We start from the raw sequence: 24,766 nt of genomic DNA, 5'->3' as shown, positions 1-24,766 counted from the left end.
AAAAAGTTACATAACACAAATTTTGAGTATCTAATTAGATATTTATGATATATCATAATATGATTAAGTGATTTTGTTTTTACAAATAATTCAAACCAAAGTTTTACAAACGTAACAAGAACTTTCTTTATGAAAATTCTAATACTTCACTAGTTTTGTTAATATCTGATATTTTGATTAAGTTATTTTAAATTAAAAATAAAATATTACTTAATTATATAATGACATATTATATATATATTTAATTAAATACTCAAAACTGTATACACATAACATTGTTAAAAAATTTTACATGTCAATACATATATGAAAGATAGACTTTTCTTTTTCAATATATTTATCATCAATCATGTTAATTATAAAAACAAATTTTAGAAAAAAATTAATGATGCTAATGTCAAATTTACATTGACATCATGAGATTGACAATTTTTTTTAATTTAATGCTAATGTGAAAATACAAGTATGAAAAGCACTAAAATTATTTCGAATATATAAACTAATTCAATTGATGTACTGATATGTAATTTAACATATAAATAACATTACTCTTTATTATTTTAGGGTTTATGTTATCTCGGTAAAGGAAATTAGGGTTTTGAATTGTAAGAGAGAGCAAGGCAGCTGATTGTTCTTACGAAAGATCTCAAGTATTGCTACCCATAAATATTGTGTATAGTAATGTAGATAATTTATAAGGAGTTGGAAGAAGAAAGAATTCATAAGATTGTTCTTGATCAATAATGCATGTTTCCAACAGAAACAGTGAGCCTGTTAAACAAAGAAAGAGGCAAGCAATTCATCTTCCCTGTCAAATTTGTGAGTTTTATGTATATTATCAGATAAACAGTTTCGACTTGACAAAAACAATGAAATAGACAGTTTCTATCACAGAAAATCATCTAACACAAACACGATTCGTCGTCTTTCTTTCTAATGAAGACAATCAAGGCCAAGATGGAGAGAGACTAGGAGAAAAAGAGAATCCGACCAGAGATAGCGATGAGCATTGGAAGTGGTGACGAACAAATTTAAACTTTGAATAGAGAAAATTGTTAGAGTTTTAAATTTAGAGAAAATGTGATAAATTTTTAGTTTTTTTAATATTTATAATTAAATAATATTTTTATCTTTAATTTTAATAATAAATTTTAACAAAATGTGAGTATTTAAATTTTTTAAAGTTAATAGATTTAGGAGGGAATAATCCTTTTGGCCGAAAATAATATATATCAACATAAAATTTCAATTTTATAAGGTGAAACTTATAAATGACTTATTTTTGTCGTTTCAAATGGTGATTAATTTGCGGGTTTGATGTAATTATTAAGTCTTTAATTAGCTTAATCGGTAATTTTAAAACTGATTAGATAAGAATTGAGGAATTTCTGAAAAGGATTAATGTTTGCTAATATTAATTAATAATTAGTTAGGAAATTAAGTGAGTAAATTTTGACCCTTCACTAGTTAGGCAAGCAGTTAGCTTTTATCGATCTAGGAAGAAGAAGAAGAAGAAGAAGAAGAATTGAATCAGATGAGCCATTATTGAAGTTTACTTTTATGATTAGCCTTTTAAATCATCATTATAAACCCTCGAAGCTTCAACTTCCTTAACCCTTTTTTTTAATTAATTAATCAATTCCATTATTTCAACCCAATTTTACCATTTTTTTAATATACTTTGAGTCATTAAAACCTGTTTTATATGATAAGATCGGTGTTACGTTTTATAATTAACTAATATTTATTTTCCCTCGTTCATTTGTTTAAAAAAAGATATCATTGAGATGTTGTTTTATTTATTTAATTATTGAATTCATGAAAATATTTAAAAGTAAATTTTTACTGTTTGGTGAGCTCGATGACAGTAATTAACAGGATAAATTATGTTAATTAAGAATGATTTAAACATGATTTTACTCCTTTAACACGTGCAGGATAATGAAGAAAATGATTTAGATATTGAACTTGTCACTTCAAAAACTTTCATTATGACTATTCTTATTATTTTTTCCGAAAAGACCAATTTCCACCCAAAGTCTGGTGAAAGGCCAAACCATACCTACTAATTTTAAAGAAGGCCAAATAACTATTTCCCACCCAAGGTTTGATGTTTTCCCAAGTTTCCACCCTTTAATTATAGAAACACCAAACACCCACCCATGGCCGGTTAAATTTAACAAAACCCTAATGGTGGTAAGGGTAAAATCGTCATTTTCTCTATAATATTAAAAATAAACTAAAATAGAATCTAATTTTTCCACAGCTTAAGTTTTACAAAATCGCAGTTTCACCCTAAGGTTTCGTTTTGAAATCTTCAGTGACATCTCCGGCTCCATTGTCGACAACCTCTCCCTCTCGAAGCATCCTCTCCTTCCGGCGATCTCTTTCCTCCCATTTGGACTCCCGATCGGAGTTAGAGAAGCCATGACGATCGTCTTCCCAGACGATGAAGACGAGATCGATCGATCTCGTCTTCGTCAGCTGGGAAGACAATTTCTCTTCCCAGATGACTTCTCTCTGCGTCGGATGGGTTGGGGGGGCCATCGATGGAAGAGAAACCGTCGAGAGGGAAGGACGGCCGGCGATGGCGCCAGAGAAAGTGAAATCTCGTCTTCGTCGTCTGGGAAGACGATTTCTCTTCCCAGACGACTTCTCTCTGCACCGGATGGGTTGGGGTGAAGTTGAGGGGGGCCGTCGGTGGAAGAGAAACTGTCGAGAGGGAAAGACGGTCGACGATGGCGCCGAAGAAAGTGAAAGGGTTTGGAAATAAACCCTAGGGGGGAAATGCGGTCTTTTCAAACTTAGCTTAGAGAACAAATGTTAGTTTTTAAACTTGTAGAGGGAAAATGAGATTAAATTTTTAAGGGTTAGGGTTTCATTAAATTTAACCGGTCATGGGTGAGTGTTTGATGTTTCTATAGTTAAAGGGTGGAAACTTGAGAAAACATCAAACCTTGGGTGGGAAATAGTCATTTGGCTTTTAAAGAACTCAAATACCTATCTTACTATTTAAATTCATTGTTGGAGTTAAAGATAAAAATATTTAAAAAACTTAAAATTTATCAATCCTCCCGCCCTTCTCAATGTTTAAAAACTAATAATTTTTTCTTTTTAAAATTTGAAAAATTATCATTTTCCCTTAGGGTTTCTTCTCCTTTTCGGTGACTGTCATTCTTGGTGTCGAAAATCGGAAGATGATGAAGCGTTCCCTTGGGTGGAAAGATTGACCATCATTTGATTGTTGCCCTAGGTTTTTGTCAAAAGACAACAAAACGTCATGTTCTTCTTTTCGGCTTAACAAAAATGATTTGTGTTCATTTGACCAAAGATTAGTATCTCTAAATAAGGTTGATACTAATCTTTGGTTAGACGAAGACAATGTTTCATCATCTTTTGATAAAAACCCAAGGGAATGGTCGATCTTCCCATCTAGGGGGACGTTTCGTCATCTTTCGATTTTTAACAACAAGAACAATGGTCGTTAAAGATACGGAGAAATCTTATAAAAAGTAGTCACTTTTTAAACTTTTAATAGAGGAAAATTTTTAGATTTTTAAACCCTAATAAAAGAATATGATAAATTTTAAGTTTTTTAAATATTTTTAATTAAGTAACATTTTTTCTTTGATCCTAATATTGGGGATTTGCTGTTTAAGTATATAAGAAAGTGTAAATTTATATGGTATAAAAAGAGTTTAAATTTAAAATATTTTAATAATATTTTAATATCAATTTTTTTATTTATTTGATTTAATAATTATTAAATTAATTATTAAATTTAAAGTTTAGTTCAAACCAAAAAAATCTCCCTAACTCCAATTGTATTTAAAAAATAAAATAAAATGAAATACCTGAAATGAGGTTAGGTTTAGGTTAGGATAGTGACCAAACAAAGACAGATATTAGCGATAGCCAGCTAATAGCTTCGCCTTCTTTCACTTTCAAGGAATCATCTCAGATCTCTCTCATAGTCACATCAGAAAGTGAAGCTTTCTTTCTATTCATGGTTGACCATTAAACAGTGACTTCTATTACTTTCTTAATGAAATTGTTTTGAGCCACCTCTTAATTGAACGAGCAGGAATGGCAGGCAGGCAGGCTGGCTGGCTGCCCATTTGGAAAGTGCAGAGATTAGAATTGCAGAATCCAGAATAGGGTTTAAATGTTTCTAAAATTGGTGTGTCTTCTTTAATCAACGTGAATGCATGTTTCAAATTATTTTTATTTGCAACGGATCCTATATATATATATATATATATATATATATATATATATCTCCACTATTATGATTTTTTCTTTGGACATTCCATGCTCGACTAATCTTACACTACTACTATTAATGTATCTTTTTCAATGTATCCCTTAAAAAATAAGATATAAGCCCTGTATTAAGAGTTATTTTTTTAAATCAAAAATTTAATTCTCATATTTCATATTTGAAACCATAATATATTATCATATTTTATGGTCTTGATATTCACACAAATTGATTGTGCACTAACAAGCCCTAACAGCCATGTGAGTTAATTGTCTATTAGCTCTCTGATAACCCCAAAAAAATACTATAATATCGATATTATCACTCGTACTGTATGATTATGACTGAAAAATATGATAATAATTTTGATATCAAATGATAAAAATTTTAAGATAATCATATCTAAAAAACTAGTTATTGAGATTGAAGAGTCAAGACTATAAAAACCCCATACTAAAAGAGCATATTTTTTAATATCGAATTCAACTCTTATACCTTATACTTGAGATCCTAACATTTTTATACTCGTATATATTTATTAATATAAGTATAAGATGCTATTTTTCATTGAGATTACTTGTATTTGCAATGAGATACATTAATAATAAAATTATACATATTTATTTTAAATACATAAATGAGTACATAATTGATGCATGTCATCATGTGATTTCATGATTTTGAATTAAAGATAGGCCAAGAGACTTATTATATCATTTTCCCAAGATTTTTCTTGTTAACTTTGAAAATATCATTTACTCACCCATGAATTGTTAAAATTAACTGATTATATCATTTTCCTTATAAACTCTAAAAGCTAACAATTTTCTCCCAATCCAAATTTTCAGAAACTGCATTTTTCCTTAAAACTTGGGTTTGGGGGAAATTGTTAGTTGTTAGAGTTAAGAGGGAAAAATGAAATCAAATTTTATTTATTTTTAATATAAAATATAAAATAATGATTTTACCCTTAAAACTAACAGATTTAAATGGTCATGAGTAAATAAATAAGATTTTCAAAATTAACAGAGAGAAACTTAAGAAAACAACATAGTTTGGGTGGGAATAAGTCTTTTAGCCGTAAGGATAAAGTAATTTATAATTATATAATGACACATATAAATATGTATTTATTTATATATTTAAAATAAATATACATATAATATTACCTATATATTAATTACCTTTTTACTTAAGGAAACAATTAACATGCAGTCGACTAACTATGATATATCTTTAACATCTGTGTGTGCATTCAGTTAGAATACATACAGCTTATTTGAAATGCAATAAGATGTACAAAAACTATAAGAAATACTCTCTTAGCAGCCTAACACTACTTTGATTGATTTATCAGGAAGTACAAAATTTCAGTATTACTAATAATGATATATAGTGGTAGGTATATGGTATATAATACAAGATATGATAAATAATATAATTCGGTTATTACTTCTATCATATATATTAAAATATTAACAAAATAATCATGATTTAAGTAAAATATTATTTTATTATATTTAAATTAAATATAATAATTATTTTTATATATAAATTTTTATCATCCATAATAATAATTTATGTTAATAATCTTTTAAATAATTTATACTTTTTTATTATATTCAAAATTATGTGTATAATTTTATATATAAATAATAATTATTCATATATAATTAAATATTATTTTATTTTAAATTATCAAATTATATAATGATATGTAATTATTTATACACGTAACTCTTACTTAAATGTTTATATCATGGAGTATTTTTGTGCCAACCAACCGCATGATTGAAAGCTTAACAATTTTTTTTTTTTAAAGTTAAGTTGTCCGTTTCAACCCGAAACCTATAAATTATCAATAATATGAATAAAAGTACGTGTAAAGGTAATTTTGATCAATTTATTTATATAAATTGATATAATAATATTTTTTTTATAATTTTAAATTATTTAATTATTTAGTAAATTAATAAAAATATTTATAAATATGCTTTTTTTGATAAATTAATTACAAATAAAATAATTAAAATAATACTTGCATTGATCATGACATGAAGCAAGTAGAGCAACAAACAACAATCATCCCATTGCCATGCCAATAATAAACAAATAGTAAATAAAAAGAGGGAAACTAATTGGACGGTCATAATCCTCTGTTGAAAATTAAAGGACCACACTAAAATTAGTACGGGCCAGATGAGACAGCACGCCACCTCCGTAAATTTAGGCTGGCTTGTTCCCCCTCTATTATTATTATTATTATTGTTGTTATTATTATTACAGCATTTCTCTCTTTTCTTTGCTTCTATTTTGTATCATGTCTCTCGAGCACCGTGCTCTGGCTTTGTGTCTGGGCTTGGGTGGTGTTAATACTTTGTCCGTGGTCCTTGACCTCTCTGCCCCTCACTATTTTTATTATTATTATTTTAATTATTTTTATCAGAATTTGTTACGCCAACTAGGCTTCATGCATACACTGACAATGGAATCCTTGTGTGTTGACTTTTTTTTTTTTACATGGAAATACCAATTTTATCCTAGCAACAACATTAATAATAATAAATCTTTGAAGTTCATCCAACCTTAAAATTTAACAAACAAAATTAGAATTAAATAGTTATTAAATCGATGATTTAATTTAAAATTTATAATATTTAATATGATTAATTTAATTTTAAAAATAATAATTAGGTTAAAGTGAAATTTTTTATCGCCAAAAAAAAATTAGATTTGGTTTCACTATAATTTGGGGGTTGTATGTTAGTATATGGAACTTAAGGGGTTTAAAAAACAGAAAGTTGGATGTATTATTTTTTATAAGAATCACGTGGGTACAGTGCGGTTAAGGCGCCGACCATCACGTTTGTCTCTCCGCGTCATCTTTTTGTCCAGGTCCTTTTGCACCAGCATTTTTGTTTTTTCTTTCTTTCTTTCTTTTTTTTTTTTTTTTAAATTACATATCCACAATTTTCTTTTTTTTTTTAAATAGAATTATTTTTATCCGGGTTAATATACAGCAACATTTAATATAATATCATATAATATATATAAACAATAATATATATCAAATTAATATAATATAATAAATATATTATACGATAACATACATATTATTAATACAAATCGATATAATTTTTTTAGAAAATGATGATATAACATGAGTATATATGAGAAATCTTAAATTTATAAGAATATTTATGATATTTTTTAAAATAAGGATCTATCAATTAAATTTTTTTATTATTTATCAATATTTTATTATTTTATTTTTTAAAAGTTATATCATACGGTACATACTCAATATACGACACAAAAATTAAATTTTTGATTCATAATATGAGATACAAATCTACTACCATGTTAGTAACAAGTTATCTCTAAATGAGTGTTCGAACGGCACTCTAAATAATTTTTATCCCATTTCAATAGGAGAAAATTTTATTTAAATAATAATCTTAATGATTAGTAAAATTGATAAAAGATAAAATTTTTAAGAAGAAAGTCTGGTTTTAAATATTTATTATGTTTATAAAAATTAACTTATCTAATATAATAATTATGGATTCGATTACTTTGTCCATATTAAAGATATGATTATGATGAATGTTTTGTTTTATTTATGATTTGAGGTAGGGATATGTGATTTAGGCTTTGGTAATATAAATCTATATATACATGCATATGGCTTGAATAATGTGTGTACTAATTCGGTGAGGTTTTAAATTTACCTTGATTCAATTATATAAGTGCTACTCTTAATGTGAGATTAATGAATTGTGGAAAGAATTGGTAAAACACGACCAAATGACTGAATTACGTGAATCCACCCATAATGTGATATACAGTTGTCCTAAAGATAGAAATGACCATGCATTTGTGTTGAATATAGGAATGTAAACAAGTGTAGACTCGTGTAGAAGGAAACACACAATCATACACTAAATAGAATAGAACATTGATTATTAGCGAAAGGTCATATGTAGAACTTTTACAAGTTCGTAACGTGTAGGATCAAATATGATGAATACATGCGCAAAAAAGGAGCATGTATAAGGTCAATGCACGATCATACATAAAAAGAAAATTAAACACCCGTCCAAGATCAATGGAAAACCATTCGTAAACCTTTTCTGAGTGATTTTTAGAGATGTTTATGATATTTGAAGTACCAAGATATGCCATAGAGAAAGAAAAAGATAGCGTATAAAAAATACAATAAAACTATATACACAAATTTATGTATAAATAATGATATGTTACCATATGATTGTGTATTGTTTGATCTTTAATTTTAAACTACCCAATTTTATGGTGACATATCATTAATTGTGTACGGAGTTATACAAATTGTTTGTATAAATAACATTACTCTACAGAATAAAGGTATGTACACTAGATGAAAGCTAGATAGTAGATGTGTGCATAATTCGGCTCAAACCAAAAAATTGGATTGAATGACTTAAAAAGTACAGTCTGCTTTGTAAAATAGTTTAGTTTGAGTTGATAAATGTTTTTAAAACATTTTTCAATTTGAGTTGCGATTTGTACAATTTTAGAACTAAACCAAATCATAAAATCGTATTTTTTTAAAATACATACATACATACATATATATATATATATATATATATAAAACTATATTTGATATATTTTTTTCAATAAACAATTAAATGTATAATTTTTTTTATATTTTTATATTATTTTTTATATGTGTATATATATATATATATATATATATATATTTTATATTTATTTTACATATTTATAATTCAAACTAGACCAAACTGTTTCTTTTTAGTTTGGTTTAAAACTTAAAATAGTTTGAATTAATTTGAAAGTTTTCCAAACAATTTTTTTAGTTTTGTATGAAAATTCTATATCAACATTAATGTAAATATACATATCCATAAAAACTTATAGTTTATCAAACTATTTTCATCGCAGCATGTGTATAGAAGTAATTAAATTAAGGGAATTAATTAAATTACCCCAAAGTTAAGGTGACAAAACGAAATTATCCCTGTATTTAAATTTTAAATAAAAATGCCCCAAATTACTATATATAATGTGTGTAGTACTTAAACATAAACAAGACATAGGCTGAATATATAAAAAGCATCAAACATAACTATAATGACTGTAACATCCTCATGTCAGCTTCATGCTTACTGACCTCACATTGTAATCTCCATTTTTACTTTTTACCTACAGAACATTGAAAACAAAAGATCGAGTAATAAATCACTCAATAAATAAGAGAACTTTTACTTACAACTTGAATATATAGTCTCTTTTTTAACTTAAATTTATTTCACTTGGACTTTGTCATTGAGAGTATACTTTGGAACTTCGAACTTTGATGACACGGAACATATCTCACTTAACTTACTTATCTTGAAAACACCTTTGGTCATATTTAGTCATCTTCGCAAGCACTATGGTCCCGTAACTATGATGACTTCATCTTAGTCATCTAAGACATGTTTTATTAAAATATTTTTTTTGTGTCGATCGATCTGAATCAAGACATAGATTTGACATCTTGACCACATGAATTGTATAATGCATAATCCTTTCTCCTTACACATACTATTAGACTGCTATACACATGACTATGCCCCATTGTGGGCGTGTAAAGAGAGATTCTTACAAGATAGCAATCACAATGAAAATATATCAAAACTCATGAGAAAATCATGTTTTCATGGATATTTTATTAAAAACTTTAACTGAGGAAACCATTCCACACATCCCTGCGGATACTAGGTTTTCAAGTGTCTTATGAGAAGCATTATGGTCTCACACATACTTTATAGATCACTAGTTACTCATGTATCCTATGAGATTAGTTTTGAACATCTTTGCACCTTAACTATGTGAAAACATTCAAAAGAAAACTGGTCTCACGAAAAAAAAAACTGGTGGGATATGTTTTCATGTAAAAACATGCATGCATTCGAGCCCTTAACTCATGCTCGTAACTGACTTTCACTCTTAAATTGAGTATCTATGATACCCTAATACATTAGTGTACTCTTTAGGCATAATTTGGTACTATTATATACTTTATATGTCTTTACAATCCTTTGGGGCATTGTCATTAACGATTGAACATAAAACTTAAATTCATATTCTTGTTTTGTTTGGATGTATGATCGTACATCATAGACTAACGATCTTAAGTCTTCATGCGTCATCTATCCATGCAGGAAAAGGTAAATAGTTTTTAAACTCCTATTTGTACCCTATAAATTGGGACAAAACAATTATCTTATTTATGTGAATAGAAAATTAATTTTTGAATTTAAACTTAAATTGTATAGATATAAAAGGCTTTAAAAACATTGACGAGAAGACTTTAAAAAAGACCTAGTTATCCTCTTTAAATTTTTTTTTTAAAATTAACTCCTCTTAAGCTCTCATGACAATCTCTTTTACGTCTTTTGTAAAATTATTCATTATTTGCTAAAACACTTTTTCAAAATTTTTAATAACATAATTATAGATATAAATTTTCAAATTATAGACTGAATCATAGTAAATTTTTCTACTCATAGTTTTACTATTTTTTTTATAGTAGACAAAAGAGTTACATAACTAATGTTTTCTGATAATAGAGATTTTACCAATATTTTTAAATTCGGATAGATTATTAAATCAGTTATTTTATTGATTTATGGATTAATCTGATAATCAATTGGTTTAACCTATTATCAAATTATTATATATTTTTTAAATAATATTAAATATTTATCATATTTTTTTAAATATAAAACATATAAATTATAATTTCAAATATATTAATTAAACAATAGATAAAAATACTAATTATAAATTATTAATTTTAAATAATTTTTTGATATAATAAATTTATCGAATTTAATCTAATTTAAATAAATTAATATTTATATATAAAATAAATCTGATTAATAATTAAATTATAAACTGGACTCATAATTTGGCTAGTAAATCCAGGTTATTTTAAAAACTCTGAATTTTACACAGCACTAAAAATTGTATATATCAGGTGGTGAGGTGCAGTGAAAAAAACAAAAAGTGAAAATTTTAAATGAAAAAAAAATGGCATGATGAAAATACAAAAACCAAAATAAGTCGACACCCCTTCTCCCATCAAATGAAAGCGGCGCTCCGCTCTCCAACGCGCTCTCCTCTCTCTCTTTCTCTCTGTTTCTGTGTTTTGTTTGTGGTGTAATTTCAAGAACTGTAATGTAAAACAGCGCAGGTCTAGTTTAAGTAGGGGGCGGGAGGAAGACGCAGATGCCGAGGAGATCAGAGAGAGTAAATGAAGGCTTCCTCCAGCACCTCGAGCCGCGTGCCCACAAAACCCCCGTGTTTTTACTAGCTTTATTTTTTTTTTCTCTTCCTTCTCTCTACTTCTTCTCTCACGCGCTTCCTTCCCACGTTTTTCATCTCCAAACAAACTATTTTCTTTCACGTTTTTACTCTTTATTTTCTGTTAATATTTAATATAAAAATTATGAAATAATAATACTTTTTATTTAAAATTCATAAAACTATTTTTTTATAAATTTATAAAGTTTATTTTAACAGAAATTGCCATAATGAGAACATTTGCAACGTTATAATTTTTCCAACTTGTCATATATAAACACATATTAAAATGGTTTTATATTCTAAAATAATAAAATTACGTGTTGTTTAAATAAATAATTTTAAATTAAAAATAAATATAATTATATAATTACACATTATTTATGTACCTAAATTATATATTAAATATATGTACATATAATATTGTAAAAGATAAAATTCTGATTAATATGTTGGATTTATTTTTGCTTTAGTGTTCTTATAATTCTATTTAATAAAAGTTATATTTTTAAATTAAATAAAAATATCTCTTTATTTTCTACTTATATCTCATATAATTGAAGGAAAATAAATTAAAAGTTTGATTTCATTTCTAACTCTTGTACCTTTCAATTTATAAAAGAAAGAATAATAGTTAATTAATTAAAACATTTATCCAAAATAAAACAAAATAAACATTAATAAATCAAAAATTAATTCAAAATAAAGAGGAAATGAGGCGCGTGGTATGGAGGGGAGTGGGGGAAATTTTCTGAAGGTGGAGGGTATAGGGAAGCGTGCGAGGAGATTCGGTTTTGATGAGCCTAGGAGTAGGAGTAGGAGTAGGAATAGGCAAATCGGTAGTACAAAAGGCGGAGAGTATTACGTGGCACAATATGGAGAGTTTCAGTGACTGTTGTGAGTGACGGTCAGTTGTTCCTGATCTGGCAAAAATATTTTTACTTTTTACTATCCTTAAATTTAACCCTTTACCTCTGTTCCGTTGCCCTACATTCTCCTTAAACTCCTCACAATTTTTTGAATTTTAAATTTTTTTAATTAATAATTGTTATATTTTCTTGTCAATAAAGCCACCGAATGAGCTTCCGTCACTAACATCTCTGACCGCGCATGTAAAAAGAAATATATATTGAAAATAATAAAATTATATATATTTATTTTAAATATATAAATATATATTTTTTATATGTTGTTATATAATTAATTAATTTTAAATTAAAAATAAAATAATATTTTATTAAAAAATAACATGACATATATAATTATATATATATATTATTTGATAATGAGTATATTTGAAAATTTTTATTATTTGAAGAGTGTTTGTAATTTTTTTTAGGCTAAAAGGCTTATTCTCATCCAATGTTTGTTTTATTCTTAAATTAATATTTATTAAATATTATAAATTTAAATATTTATTTATGAGTGGTTAAAATTAACAAAACTAGTTAAATTAACTAGTAATATATTAAGAATATAAAAGGTTATCAAATTTTTCTATAAATTTAGAAAACTAACAATTTCTCTCTTAAATTAAACTTTGAAATATTATAATTTCCCCGTAAAGGTTTTTTTTTTCTCTCATTTTTTTATGTTGTCACCAATCGGTTTTCCTCTCCCTCCCATTTTCTTCTTGAAATCGAGCACCTTCTCCTAACAAAGACAATTATTGGACGAAGACAACGACTTCGTCTCTGAATGATGATGAAAAAGTGGAAGAAATGGAGAGGGAGAAAGAAGCTAATTGGTGAAGATGCTAGAAAAAAAGAAAGAGAAAAGAAAAAAATCTTGGAGGAAAATGTAACATTTTAAAGTTTACTTCTAAGAAAAAATTATTAATTTTCAAAATTTTAAAGAAAAATAGATAACATTAACTGGTTTCGTTAATTTTAATAGCTCATAAATGTGTGTTTTAGTTTTTAATACTAATGAGTATTAGTTTAGGAATGCAAAAAACTTTGTATGACCAATTAACCCTTTGACCTTTTTTTTAAGATGATAAAGTGATAATTAAATTTTATAATTATTTTTTAAAAAATTGTATCTTATAATATTATATACAATTTATGAGAAAAAAATTATATTTTTTTACATATAATACAATCTATAAATCTATATGTACATTTTTTTTAAATATATAATTAGGGTGCATAGATGATGTGTCATTATATAATTGGATGATTTTGAATTAAAGATAAAATAACACCTAATCACATGATGACATATCATCTGTATATTCAAATTATGTATCGAAAATGTATACACATAGTGTTGTTCTAATACAATAAGGGATTGGAGTACCATGCAATCAATGTGAGAATTTTCTACATAATATTATTTGATACACAATAAAAAAGATTGGACAACTCCTACAATTTTTAACAATTAAATTATATATATATATATATATATATATTGAATATATAAATAAATATATATTTGATATGTATCATCATGTGATTTAATAATTTTAAATTAAAGATAAAATAATATTAATTATATAATAACATACATAAATATATATTTATTTATATACTTAAAAGAGATATACATAATATTACTTAATTTTTTAATGATAAAAACAAATTGAAATTCGCCTCTAGAAAATCAATATGATCAACCATTTTAATTTATAAAAAATTATTAAACATTATTCTGATAATTTAAAAAACAAAAATTTCAAAAAATTTAAGATTTATTGATATCCCGATGAATAGATGAAATTAATGTTAAATAATTTCGTTATAAATTTAAATTTTCATGCATTTAAGTTCGAATATATACTACCTTTTATTATTTATTATAATATCATAATGATAATAAAAAAATTGAAGGGGGATCTTAAAAAAAAAGGGTTTGTAAGAAAATTGATAGTGATGGGAATTAGATTATATAAAATAATATATAATTTTGAGTCATTAACAAAAATTATCATATATTTAAGTATTACTAAAATAAATCAAGAGATTGAAATCTATACCAATAACTTAACAAATAAATTAAGGCCAAAAGACTTGTTCCCACCCAAGGTTAAAGTGTAACTTTAAACTCACACATTCCAACTTTTAAGAACCTAAAGTCTCACTTATAAGGAAAATTCTGTTAAAAATTTCAATTATATTTAAAGACAGAACTGTCTTTTAATAAAAAAAAATTTAAAAATTAAAGTTTTATTATATTTTCCCTTTCAGTTTAAAAATTTAACAAATTTCTCTAACTTAAAATTTAAAAAGTGATAATTTTTCCTCTAGAGTTTTGAAATTATCGCTAGAGACGACATTTACATTGGCTCTCCCTCCGGAGCAAACCCCATCCTTGGACAAAAACACTCCGACGAAGACGAAATTATCTTTGTTGAAGGGTGGGGTTTGCTCAAGAGGGAGAGTTGATACCACTGGAGACGGTGAATTTCACCTTCTTCGGTAATTGTTTTAAAACCCTGTGGAAAAATTATCATTTTTCAAACTTTAGGTGAAGACAAATTTGTTAGATTTTCAAACTAAGGGAAAAAATGTAATAAAACTTTAGTTTTTTGAACTTTTTATTTAATAAGGGTTTAGATTTTAACTTTAATTGAAAAATTTAACAAAATTTCACTTATGAGTAGAACTTTAGGTTTTTAAAAATTGGTGAGTATGAGTTTGAAATTGCACCTAGCCTTGGGTGAGAACAAGTCTTTTGGCCGTAAATTAATGAGGAATACTATGTGTACCTATTTTGGGTACGTAAATGTATACACACTCATACTTGTTATCATATAATTGAGTGTTGTATTATCTTTAATTCAAAATCATTCAATCATATAATAACATATATAAGTATGTACATATTTTTATGCCCAAAAAGAGTACACATAATTTTATCGTAAATTAATTAATAATTTTATTATAACCTCTAACCTTTCAATAAAATAATGAAATCCTTAAATATTAATTGTCATTTTTATTGTCTTAAAATCTTTTTATCTAAAATATTACACAAAAAATAAAAAACATAAATTGAGCCAAGAAAATTGTTTAATTCAAATATTAAAATCAATTTGCACTTGCTTTTCCCTTTTAGGCTACTAAATTGTTGGATTTTAAGAAAAAGAGACAAAATTGGTAGGTCTTATGATTTGAATGAAATCTTAAAGGTTTTCCAAAAGTTTAGCATATTTCAATGAACTTTACATATTTATACGTTAAACTTCAAATGAGGAGTTAAATGTAATATTTTACAATATAATAATTAATATAAAATATATTTTAAAATAATTATATATAAGGGAATTTAAGTAAATTATTATCTTAATATTTTATCATGAATATGTAAAATGAATAAAATAAAATATCGCAACAAACATTTTCTCTATTTTTATGCTAAAATATGATTAAATCTTTCGAAGCAAGTTTTAAAATCACAACAACTTCATTGGATGGGGATGAAGAGCATCGACAAAGGAACACATTCGAGAAAATGATGGAGATGGACAAGAAACTCATTTTGTAGGGTTTGAAAGATGAATATAATTTAATCACACTTTTGCCAAAAAATGTGATAGAAACTAGACGGATATATTAAAAACAATAAAATTATATTCACAAATAATAATATATTATTATATAATTATATATTACTTCATTTTTAATTTAAAATTACTTAATTATATAATAATATATTATTATTATTTATATATACAAATATATATTATTTATATATATAATACTATCTTATTAAAAATGTCTATGTATGCGGGAATTTTCTGAGATCTGCAACTAATTGCTTTAGCCTTCTAAGTATTTCGGTATTTTTCCACAACCCTATAATTTAAAATCAATCTATTACTTGCCAATTTCTGGGGATAATAACTTGCATTTTCCAAGAAAAAGGTCTTTTCCAATTATTATTATCAAAATTGAAATATTATCTTAAAAATAAATAAATTAAAAAATTATTAAATATAAATAATTATTATATTTAATAAAATTTAATTAAAATAAATAAATAAATAAATAATTATTGTGTTTGATTAGAGATAATAAAATAATATTAATAAATTATTTTATTTAAATATATTTAAGTAAAATTATTTTAAAATATTTTTTATATTACTTATTATATTAATTGAAAATGAACTTATTTTTATCTAAAAAATTAATAAATAAAAATATAATTATAATAAAATTAAGATTACTTTAATAATTTATTTAATATTTAAGGTGAATGTAGTAATCAAATTACCACCTATATTATCTGTCATATTACTATTTATAAATTGTAATATTTTATTACTGATAAACCAAATAAAGTAATATAAATAATAAAATATAGATTAACAAGATAATTTTTATCGGTTGAAACCAAACAACTCCTATTTGTAATATGGATGAATCTTAGGTAGTGGAAAATCAATTTTTATTTCATAGTTAAACTATTGATATAAAAATCGATAAACAAGTAATATATACAAATTTATATCCAAATAATAATTATTATTATATAAGTAAATATTAAAATTATTTAATTATATGATAATATATAATTTATTATATATAAATTTATATTTATTATCTATATATTTGTAAGATATAAAATGAATTAGGATCCCAAGTTAAAATATAAAGAGAACCACAATTTGGGTTAAAATAGTTACCCTATTCTAATAATTGGGCCCTAATGATGTCTAGCATAAATTAAAGTAGGAAGGATGGAGCTATGAAGTTAGAGTTGCTGTTAGTATTGGGTTCAACCTAGGCCTCTCTATATATACAAGCAGATACATATTTTATAGAATAGAATGGTCCCTAACTTTGTTTACATAGTTTGCAAGTTTTAAAAGTTGATGTGATTGGCAAGAAGTTGAGGAAGAAGAAAGAGGAAGCACCCCTGCCACCCACTTTGATACATTTATAAGATTCTAAAGTCTTTATCAAAATAATTGACAAGAAGGGTTTTAAAGCTTTGATTATTTTTCACTTTGGTCACTAATGAGAGACATTGGGATTTCATCTCTTGCTTCAATTATGTGCATAAATTATTTATCACACCCTTTTGCTTAAATAACTGGCAACTTGTTTGGTCTACAAAAAAGGTCAAACTTGGGATTTGCCTACTATTTTCAATTCTATTCTTAATAATAGACTTTGTGTTATAAAACCTCCAACAGTTCATCACCAAACCTCTTTCTTAAAGTCCCATGTGGGAAAGTTGTTTACTAGCTTTCTTGCTAATGGTTTTGCTTGTAATTATATAAGGGATATTATTAGATTTACCTTGCATTAATAAATAACATTACACGCGATAATGTAAAATTATTAGGAACCATTGATACATTAACCACACAAGGAAAGCATGAGCAATTATACTCTCAGATTTAACGGATATTATTAACTTTATCAGCTTATAAGTGGACATTTAAAATTTCGAAACTTATAAGATAAGAGCGACAATATACTAAACCTTAGGAGAGAATAAGTCTTTCGGCCTTTTAGTTAAGCTGTAAATGGGCCAAAATTGTATGTAATCAAAGTATATTGTTGGTGGGCTACATCTTTAATGATGAGACCCTGCTTTGAGAAAAAATACACAACATGTTGAAGATAAATAGACAATTTCTAGTGTATCATCTAAAATTTTATTCTTGAATGTATTGGGCCTCTTGGGTTCAAGAGTTTCTTGATTTAATGGGCCCTTTTTATTAATAAAAAACTTTGGATATTAACACAATTCTCGTCGGGAAATGTTTTTCACCCCCTCCATTTCTATGGTGACTAACTCTCATATATTGTTTTGACAAAGGCTAAAATAGTAATAAAATTTATCATTGTTTTTCCTCAAAGCCTATTAAATTTGTTCTAAGAAGGTTCTTGGAAGATTTCACAACTAATATCTGTTTACATTAAATATATCATCAAAATCAACTTGACACCCTAACTCATACAATTCAAATTATCACCTAAATAATCAAAATCATAACCAAACTCCATTTTCTATGTGTTTCATAATGAAAAATATGTTAGTGTTGATCAATATGGTTTAGAGTTTCAAAAGTTTATTATATATTTATTTACATCCCCAACAAAGTTATCAATCAGACCTATTGAATTAGGTTTGAGCTTTAGGTCTTATATTTTTTATTCAGACTCAATTCATCCAAATTATTTAGACTTCTGGCTTGTTTTGAGCATGTTTCATATTAGTTCTATAACTTTAAAGACTTGTAAAACACCCCTACGATCCCTTGTAGATTTGAGAACCTCACAAATGTATACTCGCCCATAATAAATTTTCATGTTCTATTAGGTCTTGGGCATGAACAACCTAATGTTCAAGCCCAAGCTTGATAATTTAATGAACAAATTTTTTTTGTCCAAGTCCACCTAAGGCTCAAATTATATTTAGTCTGAAATTAAATTTTTTGTATTGAATAATTGGGTCTCGGCTTGCTTGGTTCAATTAACCCCAACATGTGGTTATTTTAAAAGTGGTTATTTAAAATAATAACCTTAATTTTTTGTTATTAATTAAAATAACCATTTTAAGGGATTAACACAAAAATAATCCTAAACCATAGGGTTATAACATTGTAGTCAACATATTAGAATTTGAAAAATCACAAAATTATCCTCATATATAAACTAAAATTTACTCATTTCCATTCATTCCAAAAATTTTTAAACTCAATCATCATTGTTGTAATGGTTTTTGTCGTAGATATTTGATTATTTAGGGTGACTTTTGTATACATAATGGGAACAAGGTTGTTACATTGTAAAGATTTATCATTTTATTTATTACATTATAGAGATTTATATGTGTGTGCAATGATACTGGAAATGTTATACATGTGTGCTTAAAGGTTTTTAAACTAAGTTTCAATTTTAATATTTATTGGGAATTTAAATTGAATCAATTATTATGTTTTATGTCGTATATAAATGACATTATGATTGAAGAGAGTTTGAATAGAGTATTAAAGAAATTGGACATGACTGAGAGTGTATTGTCATTTTTGCAAAATGTGTGATTTGTAATCTAGTATGTGCATCACACATACTCGAAACCAATGAAGGTGGGGTGTTAAATGTAATTACTCATGCATACCATACGTAACGCACATAGCAAGAGTTATTAAAATTCCACCATATGTTATATATGTACACAAAATACACGTAGTAGGGGGTCATTATAATTTTACCATGCTTAAATAATAGGAACGTGTAATACACATAGCGAGGTACGCATGGTACTAAAGTATTCGTGAAATCTCGGGTTAAATGTAAAATTTGATACTATGGTTACCATGCATAACTTGGACAATGGGGCGTTAGAAAATTTTACCAGCATGCAGAATACATATAGAGGGGCTTATTACCAATTTACCGTTCTATCATAATAGGTATGTGAAAGACAAACGGTGGGCTACGTGCGTTACTCATGGCTCCATGGTGGGCATGTGCGTTACTTGCATTAATAGGTGGGTTAATTTAGGTAATATTTTATCACGAAAATTTTAAAATTAGTTTGAAAATAAATTATTTAAATATTTTATTATCAAATTTTAAAAATTAATTTGGAGATAAATTATTTAAAAGATTATTGAGTATAAATAATTATTATATTTGATAAAATTTGATAAATATAAATAATTATTATGTTTGGTTAGAGATGATAAAAAATATTAATAAATTATTTTACTTAAATATCCTCAAGTATAATTATTTTAAAATATTTTTATATCGCTTGTTATATTAATTGAAGATATGGTTATTTTTGTTATAAAAAATTAATAAATAAAAATATAATTATAATAAAATTAAAATTATCTTGATAATTTTTTAATATCTAAAATAAAAATGATAATCAGATTATTACTTATATTATTTACTGTATCAGTATTAGTAATATAAAATTACTATAATATTTTATTATCATAAATTAAATAAAATAATATAAATAGTAAAAATAAATTATCAAGATAATTTTTATTAATAAAAAACGAGCTACCCTAAAGTGTGAAATCTCAAGTTAAATGTAAAATTTGATAGTCAGGTACATGTTAACCATGGACTATCTATTCTTAGTCTCAAAATTTAGTAGTTACTCATGTAAGTGACGATCGTATTCCTACAAATATTAAAATCATTATAATCCATCTTCTCTTGGTCTCATACTTGATTTAGGTATTTAGAAGATGTATTACCATATGATTAAATGATTTGAATTTAAAATAAAATAAACACTTATAAGATGATATTTTATGATGATCAAACTCAATAACTAAACTAATATCTCTTATATGTTATTTTTTATTGGATTATAATTATTTTCTCTTTTTCTCTGATATAACTCATTGTGTTATCCATTATCATTATTTATTATCTTTTATACTCTCCGAAAAAATAATATCTAATATTTTGTATATATAAACAAATTATTTAAGAATTGAAAAACCTAAATTACGTAAAAATATTTTATTTACCTAAGATTTTATGTATCGCACTTATACTCAATGCTAAATATCAATAAACCCTTTCACATATTATGCATTATGGCATTTAATAAGAACCGCACATAAAATATATTGTAAATTATCAACAAGCCTTCTCACATATTATGGATAGATACAAACTAAGTCGAGTCTGAATATCCCTTTGACTAAACTAAGCCTGCCCACGTATTATCAACACTTGCTATAACTTATAATCAATATTGATCAATAATCACTAATGTCTTCTTAATTAATGACACTAAGTTATAATTAATAACAAGAATATTATAGAATAATCGATTAACAAGCATTCTCTTGCTGTTTCCACTTCAACCCTATGAACCTGCAAGGCGAATACCTAATTTTGTACTCAGAGATTGGCTCAAGCTTTGGCGACCAAACTTGACCCCTTAAGCCGACTAGCAGATCGTAGTGCTTCTTTAACTCCGGCGTGCTGCAAAGCAACGGGAAGGAGGATCCATCTTCATGATGATCAAACTCTTTACTTCTCTGTATTAGCCTGATTATGAATTCGGGCACCACCTTGATAAAAACCCTACCGTTTTCACCCTTTGTGTATTCGAAGGGACAGCAGTGGTGGTCGAATTCGATCATGGGGGTGACCCGTTTGCGGCTGGCTGTTGAAGACGAAGAAGAAGAAGAATTGAAGGCTGCTAGTGTTGAAGCTGAAAGAACGTTGCATGTAAAACGATCAATGGGGAGAACGAAATACGTTTGACCAGGCATGAGCTCGTCGTCGACGGCAAGAGCCGGAAGCGGGTGACCAATGAAGAAGGAATCTGCACGGCAAACCATTTTTCCCGGGGAGTTATACATGATTTCTCCGGCGACGTGTTTGCCATTGAGAATCATTGTGTCTCCTTCCCAAAAGATAAGCTTCACCGAATCCCTCATGGAGTTTTGCTGGAAACATGAACAGATTGCATTACCCATTTGAAAGAAAAAGAGAAAGATTGAAGTGTACAGAGAGATTTTGGACAATTATATAGAAAATTTTTGATTTTGACTTAGAGAAAGTCTACGTTTGTTCTTTAGTTTAGCAGAGAGAGAGAGAGAGAGACCTGGGTTGAAGGCCATTGGGACGGTGGTCAACCAAGCCGGCTTTGAATCTCTCTTTCTCCATGTGGTCAAATCTTAATCAAGCATGCATGCATCTAATAGGCTTCTTAACTTGAACTTTGACATGATAAGAAAGTTACATGGTAAATATACCAATGGTTTGGTGTGAAGAAGGTAACCCAATCTTGTGATGGCCTCAAAATTAATGCTTGTGAAATGTAAATGGTTAGAGGTAAGGCTCATGGATTAAAATGGAAAAAGGATAAGGGAAATTAATTAATTCAACATTTTTTAACTATACTATATTTATTTAATCAATTTTTTATAATTATACAAATGACTATGTACATAATATTTCATTATATTGTTTGAAGATTTGAAATTAAAATTTTGAGATCTTTTGTGCTGTGATGAATCATGGTTTGTTAATTTGTAAATTATTGTTTTGCAGTTAATTTAGTTATATAAATAATTTATTTATATTAAAAATGGAAGAATGTCTAGTTTTTGAAATTGAATTGGTAAAAAGCAGAATGTTTTGAATTTTCTGAGATGGGTATAACCGGGTAAATGGGTTGACAAGACAATTTTAAAATTTAAAATGTTAAATTATTTTAACTTATTTTTAAATATATTAAAATTTATAGAGATTTCATAATATTTTATAAAATTTTAGGAGATTTTATATTTCTAAAATACCATAATAATTAAACAAAAATATTAAATAGAATTACTAATGGGTAATATTATATGTATATAATTTTGATATATTAATAATTTATTATCATATAATTAAATATTATTTTATTGTTAATTTAAAATTATTTAATTATATAATAATATAAAATTTATATATTTAAATTATATATTAAAAATATATCTATATAATTTCTATTACCTTTTCATTATCCTGATAAAAGGGTAATCATTTCTGTCCATCAATTTAATGGTTCCACGTTTATATGTCATTTATGAACCGATGGAGATACCTTATACTCTCATACTTTGTTCAGAATGCAACAGGCACGCAAGTGGTTGACGGATTAATTGAAATCACATGGGTTTGATTTTTTTTTTCTTTCATCATTAATTTCTTTACTCTTGATTTTAATTCAATGAATTTAGTTTATAAAATTATATGTATAAATAATATATAAAATTATATATATAAATAATGATATATTATTATATGATTAAATATTATTTTATTTTTAATTTAAAACTATTTAATCACATAAAATATGTTAATGTTTGTGTACAAAATTATATATATTATTTATACATATAACACTATTTTTAATGTTAATATATTACCCACAAGAGGAAATTTAATCTCATTTGCTGACTATAATTAATATTAAAGGCCAAAAGACTTATTCCCACCCAAACTTATATCCATTAACTTTTAAAAATCTAAATACCCATTATTTTGTTAAAATTTATTTTTAAAGTTAAAGGTAAAAGTGTTATTTAGTTAAAAATATTAAAAACTCTAAAATTTCATCACACTTTCCCCCTTAGTTTACAAAAAGAACATTTTTTTCTACCTAAAGTTTTAAAAGTGACAATTTCCCCCCTTGGTTTTTTCTTTCCTTTCTCTAGCAACAACCACAATTCCAATTGACGGACAATGAATGCTATAATCTTCTTCTCCCTTCGATCTGCCTGCATTGCTATCCATTTTTGTAGGATGAAGATAGATTTGTTTTTGTTCGATGAAAATATGAAGATGAATCGTCTTTGTCTCCTCAGATGGATGAAGAATGTTCTTTGTCCGACTGCTATCTGGATGGACAAAGACAAATCTTTTTTCTTCGTTCGAGGATCGTATCCTCATCAGATGAACTTTGTCTAACAAAAATAGACGGTGACATGAGTAGACAAGAAGGAGAGAAAGATTACAGTATTCGTTGTTTATTGGCTGAAACTATGGTTGTCGTCAGAGAAGAGACCTCAAAATCCTAGGAAAAAATTGTCATTTTTCAAATTTTGAATGAAGAAAAATTGTTAGATTTTCAAACTAAGAGAAAAATATATAATAAAACTTTAATTTTTTTTGTTAAATAATATTTTACCCTTAATTTAATTGAGATTTTTAATAGAATTTTACTCATATGTAAAATTTTAGATTTTTGAAAATTGAATAGTATGAGCTTGAAATTATCTCTAACCTTGGGTGGGAAAAGTCTTTTTGCCAATATTAAAAGACATTTTGAAAAGTGAACCTCTTCTATTGATAATAAAAGTAATTAACGACTAATCACTGTGGGTTTACATTTGAATAGGTAAATTTTGATAGTGATTAACATTTTCTCACCCAATTTTCAATCTAAAAGCACTCATGAATACATATTTTATACTTTTTCATATAAATATAACACTGTTAACGGAAAAAAACTATAAAACATGTGCAAAAATTGTAATTACCATATTATTGTAATTGTTTTACTTTTTAAAATTTTCCATATAGTCCTTAATGAAATATAATTAATATATATTTACCATGTTACCCCTAAAATAAATTCACAAAACAAATTGATGATCCAAATTGCATCTCTCTACCCTTCCACTACTCTTTCCCTTCCAATCTCCTTTTC

At 26.1% G+C, this 24,766-nt stretch overlaps 1 protein-coding gene across 1 annotated transcript; it reads right to left on the bottom strand.

The window, feature by feature from the left end:
• Window positions 1–21,151: 21,151 nt before the first annotated feature.
• Window positions 21,152–22,080, bottom strand: LOC123205900. The gene has a single exon (XM_044622958.1). The coding sequence runs from the start codon at window positions 22,041–22,043 to the stop codon at window positions 21,390–21,392; it is 654 nt and encodes a 217-aa protein (XP_044478893.1). The 5' UTR covers window positions 22,044–22,080; the 3' UTR covers window positions 21,152–21,389.
• Window positions 22,081–24,766: the final 2,686 nt, after the last annotated feature.

The sequence above is a fragment of the Mangifera indica genome, unplaced genomic scaffold, assembly GCF_011075055.1.
Source record: "Mangifera indica cultivar Alphonso unplaced genomic scaffold, CATAS_Mindica_2.1 Un_0018, whole genome shotgun sequence".
Classification (NCBI taxonomy): domain Eukaryota; kingdom Viridiplantae; phylum Streptophyta; class Magnoliopsida; order Sapindales; family Anacardiaceae; genus Mangifera; species Mangifera indica.
Note: the sequence above shows the minus strand (reverse complement) of the source record. Positions and strands in the feature narration are given on the sequence as shown.